This window comes from Cervus elaphus, chromosome 13 (assembly GCF_910594005.1).
Source record: "Cervus elaphus chromosome 13, mCerEla1.1, whole genome shotgun sequence".
Lineage (NCBI taxonomy): Eukaryota > Metazoa > Chordata > Mammalia > Artiodactyla > Cervidae > Cervus > Cervus elaphus.
In genome coordinates this window covers 9,473,700-9,487,924 of record NC_057827.1, presented here as the reverse complement: position 1 = coordinate 9,487,924, position 14,225 = coordinate 9,473,700, and the positions used below count along the sequence as shown (strand labels likewise).

General features: G+C 42.3%; 1 protein-coding gene across 2 annotated transcripts in view; it reads right to left on the bottom strand.

The window, feature by feature from the left end:
• Positions 1-14,225, bottom strand: part of CHSY1 (chondroitin sulfate synthase 1) — an 87,452-nt gene that overhangs the window by 58,874 nt on the left and 14,353 nt on the right. For both annotated transcript variants that reach the window (XM_043922577.1, XM_043922578.1), the window contains exon 2: positions 12,136-12,631. In XM_043922577.1, the coding sequence (XP_043778512.1) occupies positions 12,136-12,631 (496 nt within the window). The remainder of the gene's footprint in view (positions 1-12,135; positions 12,632-14,225) is intronic.

The following is a 14,225-nucleotide window of genomic DNA, read 5'->3' as shown; positions in this document are numbered from 1 at the left end:
CCTTCTCCTCCTGCCCCCAATCCCTCCCAGCATCAGGGTCTTTTCCAATGAGTCAACTCTTCGCATCAGGTGGCCAAAGTATTGGAGTTTCACCTTCAGCATCAGTCCTTCCAATCAATATTCAGGACTGACTTCCTTTAGGATGGACTAGTTGGATCTCCTTGCAGTCCAAGGGACTCTCAAGAGTCTTCTCCAACACCACAGTTCAAAAGCATCAGTTCTTCAGGGCTCAGCTTTCTTTACAGTCCAACTCTCACATCCATACATGACCACTAGAAAAACCATAGCTTTGACTAGATGGATCTTTGTTTGCAAAGTAATGTCTCTGCTTTCTACTATGCTGTCTAGGTTGGTCATAACTTTCCTTCCAAGGAGTAAGCGTCTTTTAATTTCATGGCTGCAGTCACTGTCGCAGTGATTCTGGAGCCCAAAAAAATAAAGCCAGCCACTGTTTCCACTGTTTCCCCATCTATTTGCCATGAAGTGATGGGACCAGATGCCATGATCTTAGTTTTCTGAATGTTGAGCTTTAAGCCAACTTTTTCACTCTCCTCTTTCACTTTCATCAAAAGGTTCTTTATTCTTTTTCACTTTCTGCCATAAGGGTGGTGTCATCTGTACCTCTAAGGTTACTGATATTTCTCTTGGCAATCTTGATTCCAGCTTGTGCTTCATCCAGCCTGGCATTTTGCATGATGTACTCTGCATAGAAGTTAAATAAGCAGGGTGACCATATACAGCCTTCATGTACTCCTTTCCTGATTTGGAACCAGTTTGTTGTTCCATGTCCGGTTCTAACTGTTGCTTCTTGACCTGCATACAGACTTCTCAGGAGGCAGGTCAGATGGTCTAGTATTCCCATTTCTTTAAGAATTTCCCACAGTTTTTTATGATTCACACAGTCAAAAGCTTTGGCATAGTCAATATAACAGAAGTAGATGTTTTTCTGAACTCTCTTGCTTTTTCGATGATCCAACGGATGTTGGCAATCTGATTTCTGGTTCCTCTGCCTTTTCTAAATCCAGTTTGAACATCTGGAAGTTCACAGTTCATGTACTGTTGAAGCCTGGCTTGGAGAATTTTGAGCATTACTTTGCTAATGTGTGAGATGAGTGCAACTGTGTGGTAGTTCACTTTATCAGTAATATTAAATATAAATAGGTTAAACACTCCAATCAGAAAGCAGAATGGCAAAATGGGTTAAAAAATGACCCAACTATATGGTTTCTACTAGATACACTGTATTTTTTAAAACTTTTATTTGTACTTGGGTACAGCCATCTAACACTGTTGACAGCTTCAGGAGTACAGCAAAGGGACTCAGCCACACACACACGTAAGTATTCACCCTCCCGGAAAACTCCCCTCCCATCCAGGCTGCCACGTGACACCGGGCAGAGTTCTGAGTGCTGCGCAGCAGGCCCTGTCGTCATCCACTGTAAATAGAGCCGTGTGCACACGCCAGTCCCAAACTCCCTGGCCACCCCTCCCCCATCCTTCCGCTGGCCAACCATAGAGGAGATGGACTTTAGATTCAAAGACGCAAACAGGATGGAAGAGCAAGGATGGAACAAAAGGTACCATGCAAAAGAGACGGAGTGGTTATACTCATATCAGACAAGACAGACTTTTAGATAAGATGGTGGAGTAGAAGGACCTCCGCTCATCTCCTGCAAGAGCTCCAAAATTACAAGTCGCTGCTGAACAACCTTTGACAGGAGAATGTTGGATCCCACCAAAAAAAGATACCCCACACCCAAGGGCAATGGAGAAGCCCCTGCAAGATGGTAGGAAGGGCGAAATCTCATTTAGAATCAAACCCCATACCCACCAGAGATGCTCGGAGGACTCAAACAAAACCTTGTGCACACCAGGACCCAGAGACCCCACAGAGACTGAGCCAGACTTGTCTTTAAGTGTTTGAGTCTCCTGCGGAGGCACAGGTCAGCAGGGGCTTGCCGCAGGGGCAGGGGCTCTGGGTGCAGCAGACCTGGGTCACAAAGCCTGTGGCAGAAGCCCTTTTGGAGGAGGTTGCCATTAACGCGACCATAGAGCCGCCGAGCAGATGACCCACAAACTGCAGAATTATACCAAATAAATTCGAGGACCCACAACAGATTGCCCAACCTGGGGATCTGGCAAAGGGACCGAGAACCCCCAGGGAATTTGACTTTGGAGGCCAATGGGTTTTGATTACAGAACTTCCATAGGACTGGGGAAGTAGACTCTTGGAGGGCACAAACCTTGTACACACCAGGACCCAGGAGAAAGGAGCAGTGACCTCATAAGAGACTGACCCAGACTTGCCCGTGAGTGTCCAGGAGTCTCCGGCGGAGGCCTGGGTCAGCGGTGGCCTGCTGCAGGGTTAGGGGCACTAACTGGGGCAGTGCCTGCCTGCATGGGACCTTCTGAAGGAGGTCGCCATTATCTTCATTACCTCCACCATAGTTTGGTCTCAGGTCAAACAACAGGGAGGGAACACAGCCCCATCCATCAACAGAAAACTGGATTAAAGATTTACTGAGCATGGCCCCACCCATCAGAACAAGACTGTTTCCCCCTCAGTCAGTCTCTCCCATCAGGAAGCTTCCATAAGCCTCTTATCCTTCTCCATCAGAGAGCAGACAGAATGAAAACCACAATCACAGAAAACTTATCACACTGATCACATGGATCACAGCCTTGTCTAACTCAATGAAACTATGAGCCATGCTGTGTAGGGCCACGCAAGACCATGGGTCATGGTGGAGCATTCTGACAAAATGTGGTCCACAGGAGAAGGGAATGGTAAACCACTTCAGTACTCTTGCTTTGAGAACCCCATGAACAGTATGAAAAGGCAAAAATATATGACTCTGAAAGATGAACTTCCCAGGTTGGTAGGTGTGAAATATGCTACCGGAGAAGAGTAGAGAAATAACTCTAGGAAAAATGAAGAGGCAGAGCCAAAGCAAAAACAATGCCCAGCTGTGGATGTGATTGGTGACAGAAGCAAGGTCCAATGCTGTAAAGAGCAATATTGCTTAGGAACCTGGAATGTTAGGTCCATGAATCAAGGTAAATTGGAAGTGGTCAAACAGGAGATGGCTAGAGTGAACATCGACATTTTAGGAATCAGTGAATTAAAATGCACTGGAATGGGTGAATTTAATTCAGATGACCATTATATCTACTATTGTGGGCAGGAATCCCTTAGAATAAATGGAGTAGCCCTCAAAGTCAACGAAAGAGTCCAAAATGCAGTACTTGGATGCAACTTCAAAAACAACAGAATGATCTCTGTTCGTTTCCAAGGCAAACCATTCAATATCACAGTAATCCAAGTCTATGCCCCAACCAGCAACGCTGAAGAAGCTGCAGTTGAATGGTTCTATGAAGAACTACAACTAACACTCAAAAAAGATGTCCTTTTCATCACAGGGGACTGTAATCCGAAAGTAGGAAATCAAGAGATACCTGGAGTAACAGGCAAGTTTGACCTTGGAGTACAAAATAAAGCAGGGCAAAGACTAATAGTTTTGCCAAGAGAACGCACTGGTCATAGCAAACACCCTCTTCCAACAACACAAGAGAAGACTCTACACATGGACATCACCAGGTGACCAACACCGAAATCAGACTGATATGTTTTTTGCAGCCAAAGATGAAGAAGCTCTATACAGTCAGCAAAAACAAGACCAGGAGCTGACTGTGGCTCAGATCATGAACTCCTTATTGCCAAATTCAGACTTAAATTGAAGAAAGTAGGAAAAACCACTAGACCATTCAGGTATGACCTAAATCAAACCCCTTGCGATTATATAGCAAAAGTGAGAAATAGGTTCAAGAGATTAGATCTGATAGACAGAGTGCCTGAAGAACTATGGATGGAGGTTCGTGACACTGTACAGGAGGCAGTGATCAAGACCATCCCCAAGAAAAAGAAGTGCCAAAAGGCAAAATGGTTGTCTGAGGAGGCCTTACAAATAGCTGAGAAAAGAAGAGAAGTGAAAGGCAAAGGAGAAAAGGAAAGATATACCCATTTGAATGCAGATTTTGAAAGAACAGCAAGGAGAGATAAGGATGCCTTCCTCAGTGATCAAAGCAAAGAAATACAGAAAAACAATAGAATGGCAAACACTAGAGATCTCTTCAAGAAAATTAGAAATACCAAGGGAACATTTTATTCAAAGATGGGCACAATAAAGGACAGAAATGGTATGGACCTAACAGAAGCAGTAAGAGGTGGCAAGAATACACAAAGAACTGTACAAGAAAGATCTTCATGACCCAGATAATCATGATGGTGTGATCACTCACCTAGAACCAGACATCCTGGAATGTGAAGGCAAGTGGGCCTTAGGAAGCATCACTACAAACAAAGCTAGTGGCAGTGATAGAATTCCAGTTGAACTATCTCCAATGATAAAAAATGATGCTGTGAAAGTGCTGCACTCAATATGCCAGCAAATTTGGAAAAGTCAGCAGTAGCCTGGTAGACAGGCAAAGGTCAGTTTTCATTCCAATCCCAAAGAAAGGCAATGCCAAAGAATGTTCCAACTACTGCACAATTGCACTCATTTTACACACTAGCAAAATAATGCTCAAAATTCTCCAAACCAGGCTTCAACAGTATGTGAATCGTGAACTTCCAAATGTTCAAACTGGATTTAGAAAAGGCAGAGGAACCAGAGATCAAATTGCCAACATCCACTGGATCACTGAAAAAACAAGAGTTCCAGAAAAACATTTACTTCTTCATCGTGGATCACAACAAACTGTGGATTATTCTTCAAAAGATGGGAATACTAGACCACCTTACTTGCCTCCTGAGAAATCTGCATGCAGGTCAAGAAACAACAGTTAGAACCGGACATGGAACATGACTCGTTCCAAATTGGGAAAGGAATACATCAAGGCTATGTATATGGTCACCCTGCTTATTTGACTTATATGCAGAGTACAACATGCAAAATGCCAGGCTGGATGAAGCACAAGCTGGAATCAAGATTGCCGGAAGAAATATCAATAACCTCTGACACACAGATGATGTCATCCTTATGGCAGGAAGCGAAGAAGAACTAAGGAGCCTCTTGATGAAAGTGAAAAGAGGAGAGTGAAAAAGTTGGTAACATTCAGAAAACTAAGATTATGGCATCTGGTCCCATCACTTCATGGCAAATAGATGGGGAAACAGTGGAAACAGCGAGAGACTTTATTTTGGGGGGTTCCAAAATCAGTGCAGACAGTGACTGCAGCCATGAAATTAAAAGATGCTTGCTCCTTGGAAGAAAACCTATGACCAACCTAGACAGCATATTAAAAAGCAGAGACAATACTTTGCCGACAGAGGTCCGTCTAGTCAAAGCTATGGTTTTTCCAGTAGTCATGTATGGATGTGAGAGTTGGACTATAAAGAAAGCTGAGCACTGAAGAATTGGTGCTTTTGAACTGTGGTATTGGAGAAGACTCTTGAGAGTCCCTTGGACTGCAAGGAGATCCAAGCAGTCCATCCTAAAGGAGATCAGTCCTGAATATTCATTGGAAGGACTGATGGTGAAGGTCCAAAACTTTGGCCACGTGATATGAAGACCGGACTCATTTGAAAAGACCCTGATGCTGGGAAAGATTGGAGGCAGGAGGAGAAGGGGACAGCAAATGATGAGATGGCTGGATGACATGACTGACTGGATGGACTTGAGTTTGAGCAAATTCCAGGAGTTGGTGATGGACAGGGAAGCCTCACATGCTGCAGCCCATGGGTTCGAAAAGAGTTGGACCCAACTGAGTGACTGCACTAAGACAAAAATTGTTACTAGAGATAAAAGAAGAAATTTTATAATGATAAAAGGAGTCATTCATCATGAAAATATAACAGTTATAAACATAAATGCACATTACAAGAGAGGCCTAAAATGTATTAGGCAAAAATTGACATAATAAAAGGGAGAAATATAGACAATTTAACAACAGTATTGAAGATTTCAATATCTGACTTTTAGTTATGGATAGAAAAACTAGCCAAAGAATGAAATAGACTTGATCAACATAAAAACCAACCAGATTTAACAGACAACAGCCCACACAACAAGAGCAGAGTACACACTTTTCTCCAGTGCATGTGGAACATTCTCCAGGGTACATCACATGTGACGCCATAAAAAGGATTCAGCAAGTTTTTAAAACTGGAAATACAAAGTATGTTTTCCAACCATATTGAATGAAACTAGAAAGAAACCAGTAACATAATATTTGGTCTCAGACTACTGTGCAGGTCACAGCTGCATTTTCTCTTATTTTTTCACTTCCTTTCGTGCCCTTCCCACTCACAACTGACAGTCCTTACACAGCAGCCCTCTTCTGGGGGTGCTAACAGATTAGAAGGTAATCTATTAGGGCTTGGAAAATGAACCAGCAAACTGCCAGAACAAAAGAAGACTCAGTATAAGACCTCAAGGGGTTCTGCTGCGAAGAAGCAGGCAGCAGCAGTGCTCAGTATTTGAGCCTCTAGCCATGTAGAAGCTTGCCTGGTTCCTGAGCAGGTAGGGTTAAGGGGCAGCCTAAAGGAATGAGGAAGGCATCCCAATATAACACAAACCAGCCCTATGACAATCAACATTAAGAAATATTATTTCTTCTGTGATGAAAGGAAAAAACCTCAAGCTTCTGATGTAAGGCTGTTCAATATTCCTTTAAAAACCAGTCAGACTAACACAGAAGAACTCTTTTGACATATTTTGCTCTAAACTCCAATCTCCCTTGGTGATACGCCTTTCTAAAATAAGAACGTCATAGATCTTGCCTTTCCCTGTTTTATATTTTTAAAATCAGCATCACAAGGTTTTACACTTCTAAGTTTTTCTCAACTATTTCATGAACATATATATTTTTATCTCCTTAACTAAAGTCTCTGAGAGAGAAAAAGGCCATTCATCTTTCATCCTTCTTTGGCAATTTCCTTCCAGTTTCCCTTAACAAACACTTACCAGTTAACTCAGACATCACAACTGATGGTCTTGGTATACTGATGTATCCCCAAACAGTTCAGGATTTGCTAAACAACAACCCCTTTGGGTCTGGAGCGGGCGGGTAGAGCATTAGGGGCTGGGGTAGCAGGAGCCTTCTAGAGGCAGTTGCCTCAGTACATGTGCCATGATGTGAAAAAGACTGGGAAACATTAGGATACATGACTGGTTAGAAACACTGCTGGAAAAAACGAAAAATAGCCTGAATGCCATAAAAAAGGTAACACTCTTTATGTACCAAATTGAAAACCTTCCAAGACATGTAAGGGCAGAGTAGCAAGATGTGCATTGTACGTAAAGATGCTACCATTGTATAAAAGGGGTAAGAGAGACAAACTCATCTGCTAATATACAGGACAGAGGAGCCTGGCGTGCTGCAGTCCATGGGGTCGCGGAGTCAGGAATGACTCCGAGCCTGAACAACAAGAAACAATGCCTGGGGTATAACCGTAAAGGTGTGCTACGGTGACTGGCTTTCGGGGGAACCCGGTGGTTGGAGATAAAGGTGTGAGGACTTCTCTTTGTAAGCCCTTTGCACGTATGAATTTTGAACCACGTGACAGCATTAACTATTAAAAAGATCTTTAACTTGCTAAAAATGGGCTTCCCTTGTGGCTCAGCTGGTAAAGAATCCGCCTACAATGTGGGAGACCTGGGTTCAATCCCTGGGGTGGGAAGATCCCCTGGAGAAGGGAAAGGCTACCCACTCCAGTATTCCGGCCTGGAGAATTGCATGGACTTTATAGTCCATGGGGTTGCAAAGAGTCGGACACAACTGAGTGACTTTGACTTTCACTTTAAGTTGCTATATCTGGTGAAACAGATCACCAGTCCAGGTGGGATGCATGAGACAAGTGCTCCGGCCTAGTGCACTGGGAAGACCCAGAGGAATCGGGTGGAGAGGGAGATGGGAGGGGGGATTGGGATGGGGAATAAGTGTAAATCTATGGCTGATTCATATCAATGTATGACAAAACCCACTGAAATGTTGTGAAGTAATTAGCCTCCAACTAATAAAAAAATTAAAAAAAAAAAAAAAAATAAGTTGCTATATCTATCTGTTCCTGTTACTAACTTTCATTGGTAATGATTATTTTCTACCCCAAACACATTCATTACTAGTCAAACACTGAGTTAAAATAATACACGAAAGATCTCGATGCTGGTTACCCAGCTGTGCCCAGTTCACCAAAACCCACTGAGCTCTGCACTTAGTTATGATCTGTGTACTTTTCCAGAGGCATAACATATACTTCAATAAGAAATGAAGATGAATGAGTTACTCGGCTCAACTTTCTTTTTGTCCCTCCTATTAAGAAAGTACTGCGTGGTATAATATGTCATATATTTGCCTAAATAATTGTTTCAAACTGTTCAACACTTCAAACTGTTCAATAATGTTTCTTAAGAAAAGAATGTGGGTTAGTGATACCGACCCTGTGTGACAAGGGAGAACCAGGCTTGCAAGCTCCTCCTGACTTTTCTCCTGGCGTTAACAGTCTCAAGGCCCACACTCTGCTGTGAGGTCCTCTCAGTGGGAGGTTTTAATGAACCTTGAAGGGCATTACTAAAAACTACTTAATGGTTTACTATACTTAAGTCACATTTTTTCATTATGAAAATCATGTTTTGAAAATGCCAAGGTCATGAAAAACAAAGAAAGAGGCTGTGCAAACATCCCAGATTAAACAGACATGACAACCAAAGGTAATGCCTGACCCCAGGAGGGAGGCTGTAATGGAGAAGGAAGAGATGTTGCTGCGACTTTACTGAGTCTACAGACATCATGTTTAATTTACTTAAGCTGTACTGTGGTGGTATAAGAGAATTTCTGTATTTGTAGTCAAAATACACTAACACTGTTTAAAGGGCCACAAAGAAAGCTCCCCTTAAGCGGTGGCTGAGTGTGTCTGTGTCTCTGCACCGGAAGGAATGGGGGGCAAGTGGGAATACAAGCAAATGACAGCACAAATGGATAATACACTAACAGGTTACTCTGAGTGTAGGCTTGCATTTTTTTTTTAATTCCTGTAATGTTCCTATAAAATTAAAATGACTGCCAAATAAAGTTTTTAAAGTCATGTATTAAGAATCAGCCACTAATAATAGACAAAACAGGGACTTCTCTGGTGGTACAGTGGTTAAGACTTCACACTGCAAATGCAGGGGGTCATGAGTTCAATCTACAGTCAGGGAACTAAAAAAAAAGTCGAAACAAGTGTAGAAATGAATCTGAATTTTGATTGACAGTTGCTCCTGAGAAGCCACTTTAATTATATAAGTGTAATCCCAAGGCACTATTTGGGACTTGCAAAAAGGAAAAAAAAAAAAAAACTACACCTTCTGGCTAGGTTTATAATAGTACCTTCCAAGATCCAAAGCTTAAAGTAACTGTCTTTAATATAAGACTCCACCTCAATAATTTCTCATAATGTGAGCCTTAACAGAGAATCTAGATTTTACAGGAAGTTTAATAAAAGTTCCTCATCCATGTGAGGGATTATGGTGAATACAACAATAAATTCTAATAACTTCTCAGGTTAGAACTGCTTAAAGCCCTACATAAGGGGAAAGAGAAAAGAAATCAAAAGTCTAACAAAGTGGTAAATGCCTCAGTAGAATTCTTAAAAATGAGAGTGATAAACTCTATGTGAAAGGCAAAATTAAATTTACAGAAAAATATATATAAAGTTCCTGTGGCCCAAGGAAGGAAAGAATTTCTTAAGACATGAAAAGCACAAACCACACAGGGAAAGAATGATGAGTTAGACTACACTTAAATTCATAACTTGCATATATTAAAAATACCATATTTAAAGTGAAAAGACAAGCTACACTCCAGTGAAAGATTGCTGCTGTTGTTGAGTTGCTGTCAGGCCCGACTCTTTGGACCCCCCAGGCTCCTCTGTCAGTGGGATTTCCCAAGCAAGGATACTGGAGCGGGCTGCCGTTTCCTCCTCCAGGGGATCTTCCCAACCCAGGGATGGAACTCGAGTCTCCTGCAATGGCAGGTAGATTCCCTACCTCTGAGCCAGCAGGGAAGGCCCAGGTAAAAGATATTCTCCCACAAAAGGAGAGTCATCTGGTATAAGCCCTGTGGAGGCCAAGCCAGCAGGATCTAGAAAAAACTGTCATCAGGCTTTAGAGAAATGCAGAGAAGTGGGGCCAGCATCCAAGGTGACTCAGGAGATCCTGGGCAGGGACAAGCAGTGTTGCGTCACACAAGCAGTGAAGGGGGCTTCCTCCTCCACCAGGCCCTTTTTTTAATAAGGTCATTTACCAGACCCATCAAGTCTAACCAGCAGTTCCAAGTACACAGATGGGATGATTCCAGCATCCTCACTTCAGGCCTTACAAAACTTTGGCGATCACATGGTAAAAAGAGAAATAGACCCTCAAACTGGCTCCCGACCCCTACAACCTCAGGATACTTCTTTCTCCCTCCATCTTGGCATTAACGTTAGGTCTAAGTTCTCGATAAGTGAGGACACCGAGTGTTGCTGTCTATCTAGCAGCGTGTAAGATCTAACGGTGTGACCACGCTGAGACAGACTTGCATAACAGGTGGTGTGAGCGGCCAGAACCCGCCCACCGAGGCAGGAGACAGAAGAGACACGGGTTCCATCCCTGGGTGGGGAAGGTCCCCTGGAGGATGGCATGGCCACCCACTCCAGTACGCTTGCCTGGAGAACCTCATGAAGAGAGAAGCCTGGTGTGCTACACTCCGTAGGGTCACAAAGAATCATACACGGTGGAAGCAACTTAGCACGCACATGGCACATCTCAAAGGGAGGCCTGTCCTCTCCATTTCTACCTAGAAAGCTAGCTCCTCAGAGTTCAGGGGCAGTATAAAGCACTCCAAAATACAGAGGGCATTACACATTTTGAGAATAATGAAACATGTTAAAGTTATAACTACTTAATTAAGGATGAAGAAAATGCAAGAATACCGTCAGCTGTATTTTGTTTAAAACTCCACGAAATTCTCAAATAGCTTTCCTGGCAGCAAAAATCCATGAAAACAGAATCCCCCCTAGATCCAAGGAGCAACAGCTGGTGGACGGGGATCAGGGGAGGAGACAGAGACCACAGGGCTCACTCAGATGGCATTCTGATTTAAGAGGCATCTTTTACAATTGGAAACTGTAGGAAGACTACTTCCTGTATACTTGCAAGTGTCCACTTCCCTAAAAGTTCAAACAAAAGAAACAGTATGATTAGGAGACATTTCAAAAGGAGGCCAGGGAAAAGACAAGTACAGGCAAGAACACCATTTCTTCACATAAGCACTTTAGAAAATTAACTGAAGACAGGCTAACAGTTTACATCTGAAGCTGCGTTTCTTTTTCTTGGGCAGAGGTCTAGTGATTCCCTCTGTGCCTCACAACTATCAGCATTTTATCCATCTAAACACAACACAACCTAAATAATTTTTTCCATTCTGACTAATATCACATCCTGCAACTGCAGGCAAGAGGTGAACATCTGCCAATAAACACAGAAAAATCAAAAGCTAACTCATATTCTCCAGAACTATTAAAAAGAAAACATCTCCAAGTAGGTTTCCTTCAAAATATTGCACTTATGTATCAATATAACTCATAAACTGCCTATTCTGAAAGGAAAACTATATTGCAAACTTCCAGATCTTAGTAACTGTAAAAAAGTCAAGGTTTAAAATAAATGCAAACCCAAATACTATTGGTTGTTTTACATTACTCATTTTATGAATTCAAAACATGTAAGTCTCTAAACTGTGCAGGTCAGCATGACCAGATGAAAGGGGTCAGGCCTTTGGAAGAAAAAGGACACTCTCGCAAATCACATCTGCAGAATCAGAAGTCAGACTAAATGAATCTTCGGGAAAATCATGAAAGTATCACTGTGACCTGTATTAACCCTTTTCATTGGGTCCCAAAAGCCATCATTAACTAAAATTTTAGGACCAAAGTACAGAGGGTAAATTTAAAAGTTAAGAGAAAAGGTAATAAAAGAGAACTCAAAAGAACTAATGTAAAAATATATAATAACTTAGTACCAATTGTTAAGCGTTAAGGAGGACATTATCATAGTTTCCTATGACTGGTCCAGAACTAATGACAAAATCAACAGATTTTCTTCTTCCTCTTACCTCGTAAGACCAGACGCACTGCACGCCCGCAAACCTTCGGACACATCTTCCCACCTCGACGTCCTCATGGGTCGTGTACATTTCCCGGAGGCACTTGCCGATGTGTGGGACCATTCTCCGGAGAACCTCCCGGCTCATGATCACACCAGGCCCCCCCATACAGAAGTTCTCGCCAGGTTCCAGAGCAAGCTTTCCCATTTCTTCCGTGGTGCCCAGTCCTGTCTGCCCAAGAAAGAGGGGTTCACTACTATTCAAACTCCTCAGAAAACTCTCCAGACGGTCTCCTTTGATGTAAACATCATCATCTGCTCTCATAAACCATTCGTATTTGTCCAAGTAGTGGTCATGCATGTACTTGAGCATCATAAAAGACTTCTTCTGGGGTGGGTAGGAGTCATCCACGCCCCGTAGTGGCACTACTGGAATTGAGATCGATGTGTCTGAACCCTCACTAGAGAAGAATTCAACTTTCCCAGGAATTGTCTTGGACCACGTCCTGGAATTAAAATAAACATCAGTGAGAGAACAGTTTATTCCAAGCTTCCCATTTCTATAAATTCCCATATTGACTCATGTTGAATCACTGTACATTCAAAAGGATCATAAAAAGCTACTTGATATGCTTCTCCTTAACAGAAGCCCACACTACCGGGTATTGCAAAGTTCTAACTTGTTTTCAAAGGAATCCCAATAAAAAAGAATGATGAATATTAAAATATTTCCCAGATAACTATGTTTTGGCTAAGGCTGAAAAATCACCAGGGCACCAAGTCTAGATATTTAGGTTAATTTTCTGATACTACCGACTCCCTACCTATAAAACCATCTGCTCTATAAAACAAAAGATTAAAAAATAAAATTGTTCATTCAACACATTTTCTTGGAACGCTCATCAAGTGCCAAGTATGCGCTAGGCCACAGGGATGCAGTGGTGAGCAAAACACAGACCCTCCAGCTGAAGTGCAGTCAACAAGAGGGCAGAGATACATCTCTCTCCAAGAGAAAGGATGCGAACTAGAGCGGAAGAGGGACTGCTTCCTGAGGCGGGGGACTTCAAGGGGGAGAAGCAGACCCAGAGCCCAGGGGCAGTCTCGGAGGGAGCAGGGGAAAACTGCAGGGCCTCACAGCCCCCCAGTGACGGGGCCTTTATGCTTTAAAACATCAGGAAGACACGGGAATCAAGGTGAAGGGCCCTGAGTTCTGGAACATAAGCATTTCGTAGGAGACTGCTCATCCCACTGCCAGAGGACACATTAGGGGTCAATTAAGAGAAAACAGTGACGAATTCTGCTGCCAAACAACAGATTTAAGGCCATCAGATTACATTTTTCCTTATGCTTTCTTTATGCTATGTATTAAGAGTTGAAGTAGTCTAGCTACAAAAATACATTTATATACAAACGACTTTTAGAAAAAACATATCATAGAGAATAAATGAAACCATACATTTAGCCTTAATACAGTCAAAAAGCATAGTTTCCAAATGATGTTCTTTCCAATATAGTCTTATTGTATGTAACTGTTACAACTGTATTTATTATGGTGAAAAGCGACTCAGAGATCAATGAAAAACATGTATGTTCTCTGTAGACTCAGATGATGGTTAGCATTTTTAGCAATATTTTAAAATTAGCATATGTACATTGGTTTTTAAACATAATGATACTGCACACTTAAAAGACCACAGTTTAGCATAAATATAAATTTTATATGCAGTGGGAAGTCAGAACAACTGTGTGAGTTGCATTCTTGTGATACTTGTTTTCCTGCAGCAGCTACGAATTTCCAGTGTACTATGAGATATGCCTATATTGCCAGTTGTAATCACATAATGCCAGCAACTGTAAAATGATCTTCACTTCAGAGATGCTAAAATGTGAAAACAATGCACATCTTAGAATGTATATAGTATAGTAGTTGTAATGAGTGCTAAGTCGCTTCATCTGTGTCCAGCTCTTTTCCACCCTATGGACTGTACCCACCAGGCTCCTGTCCATGGGACTCTCCAGGAAAGAATGCTGGAGTGGGCTGCCATGCCCTCCTGCAGGGATGATCTTTCCAACCCAGGGACCGAACTTGCACCTCTTCTG